The sequence below is a fragment of the Gekko japonicus genome, unplaced genomic scaffold, assembly GCF_001447785.1.
Source record: "Gekko japonicus isolate JY-2015 unplaced genomic scaffold, Gekko_japonicus_V1.1 scaffold584, whole genome shotgun sequence".
NCBI classification, from domain to species: domain Eukaryota; kingdom Metazoa; phylum Chordata; class Lepidosauria; order Squamata; family Gekkonidae; genus Gekko; species Gekko japonicus.
This window is the reverse complement of record NW_015173141.1, coordinates 957,095-959,314: the sequence shown is the minus strand read 5'-3', so window position 1 is coordinate 959,314 and position 2,220 is coordinate 957,095. Positions and strand designations below refer to the sequence as shown.

The following is a 2,220-nucleotide window of genomic DNA, read 5'->3' as shown; positions in this document are numbered from 1 at the left end:
ATGTAACTTTGATATCTTTTGCAAAATATGCTTCCTTGTTGAATAAAAATAATAGAAGTCAGTTGCTAGACATGCGAGCAACATTTAATTCTGAGCATTCTCCATCAATGAGCTTTTCCTGTGCAAAATCCTTTGCAATGAATGAGAGCCTAATGAACACACCTCCCTTTCAGTGCAAAGAGGCTCTCACTGTTGCCTGCCGGATGCTAAAAATGTAATGGTGTGATAAATCAAGACAGAATATTTCTCCAGTAGATATATTAATAGTAAACGCAAATTCCAGAACAAGCGCAAAATACCAAAGTATAAGGCAACAGATGTAAAAAAAAATTGTCACTATAGATTTGCAAACATTCATTAGTTCTGTGTTTCAAAATAGGAAATGAGCACTCTAGACTGCGTGAAAGCACATATCTGTCTCCATTTCTGTCTCAATCCTTCATGAGCACATGAATACATAATCACCTAAATGTCACTTTTCTCTGAGTCTTAAATACTGTGTTTACATTCCAGTTGTGCATGACGACGGAGCTTGGTCTTCAGACTTGAGTTCAAAGGAGTCTTGTTGGCAAACAAGGAACCTATTTTCTAATAGGCAGCAAATACGAAGTGCAAGTTTCCCACAGCAGTCTGCAGCAAGGTATCCTCCCCACCCCACCCCCCAAGTCACTACGCCTTTGCAGGTAAGAGTTTTTTCGGTGTTACTGGTCTCTTGCTCTGCCACAAATGGCTGTGAATGGTAATTGCATCAACACTGGCAGAAAGAGTTTTAGCAGGTATGTGGCTGAACTGCTTCCTGTCAGAATTGTATTTATAGAGCCCCTCAATCATTTTCTTGCTAATGGACTTGGGGCCGATCCCAGTTAATTTATTAATTTCTTCAGTTTCAGGGCAGTACGTATACAAAGATCGGAACTGGCAGCCTGAGTCCCGGAAGAGGATTAGGAAATTGTTGGCATCTGATTTCTCCATTTCCTTCAAGGGCAGGAGAGAAAGGAGAGAAAGTTAATATAATGGAAAATTCAAATACAGTTTATTAACTTCTAAAGTAAATGTATTTCAGTTTTACATAAAATTCCTATAATGCCCAATTGATGATGTTTTTGAAAACATTCAAAGTTCAGAAAGATCAGGTGATTTACATGCATGTGTGAACAAGTCCTATATGGTGCTAAGAGTAATTTTTAAGAACTGGATTGTAACAGGCCAGGCAGCTTTGTTGATACGCCAATTATTTTTGCAATATCTATACATACAATCAGAAGGCAGACTTCATTATGAGACGACTTACAGCCAGCATCACAATGTATGAATTCCTATTATTTTTTCCTGCCTATTTTAAACCAATCAAATGCCTTCCAGTTACACAAAGTGTGCAATTTTTATATCCAGGAAGGCTCTTCAGAGAACAAACTGAACAGCAACTTAGCTCTGCAGAATTTCTTTGGAATTCAGTGAGCCCCAGGGATTTGCAGGAAAAATATTTACTGTTTACAAGTTATTAGAAAATATTTCCTCCACCAGTCTATTCTTCCTCTGGGTTAGACTCACTGGAAAAGTTCAGAAGGCTTTGCTGAAGTGGATAATCCTGAGCTTTAGGGTCTGGGATAGCTGCTCTGGCTATCCGTCTCTTGGCAGCATTTCTATGGGATATGGATGACAATGCAATAGAGCCTGCACAGCTACTGTTCTCCATATCAAAAAAAAACATAAAAGGTAAAGGTTTCCCTCACTTGAAAGCCAGCTGAATCTGACTCTATGAGGCGGTGCTCATCTCCGTTTCCAAGCCGAAGAGCCAGCGCTGTCCGAAGACTTCTCTGTGGTCATGTGACCAGCATGACTAAATGCCGAGGTGCATGGAATGCTGTTACCTTCCCACCGAAGAAGTACCTATTTACCTACTTGCAATTTCTTGCTTTCAAACTGCTAGGTTGGCAGGAGCTGGGGCCAGTGATGGGAACTCACTCCATCATGCAGCACTAGGGTCATGAAGTGTTGAGCTACTGACCTTCCGGTCTGCAACTCAGTGTCTTAACCTCTGAGCCACCTCTGCCTCCATATCAAGGTTCCTGCAGCCTTGTTTAAACCTAATATTCCTTCTTGTTTCTTTTATTTTTGCAGTACAGGTTTGCCTTACCTCCAATATTTTATTCTTTTGCCCTTCATTTACTTTTCCAGCCAAGCAACAATGAGCCAGAGCATTCTGGATTATGTGTTTGT

At 40.4% G+C, this 2,220-nt stretch overlaps 1 protein-coding gene across 1 annotated transcript in view; it reads right to left on the bottom strand.

Annotated features, from left to right (window-relative positions):
* Nucleotides 1–530: 530 nt before the first annotated feature.
* CAMSAP2 (calmodulin regulated spectrin associated protein family member 2) overlaps nt 531–2,220 on the bottom strand; it is a 110,166-nt gene continuing 108,476 nt past the window's right edge. Inside the window, exons 16-17 of the mRNA XM_015422284.1 lie at nt 2,138–2,214; nt 531–975 (exon numbers count right to left, since the gene is read on the bottom strand). Of these exons, the coding sequence (XP_015277770.1) occupies nt 670–975; nt 2,138–2,214 (383 nt within the window). The 3' untranslated portion in view covers nt 531–669. The remainder of the gene's footprint in view (nt 976–2,137; nt 2,215–2,220) is intronic.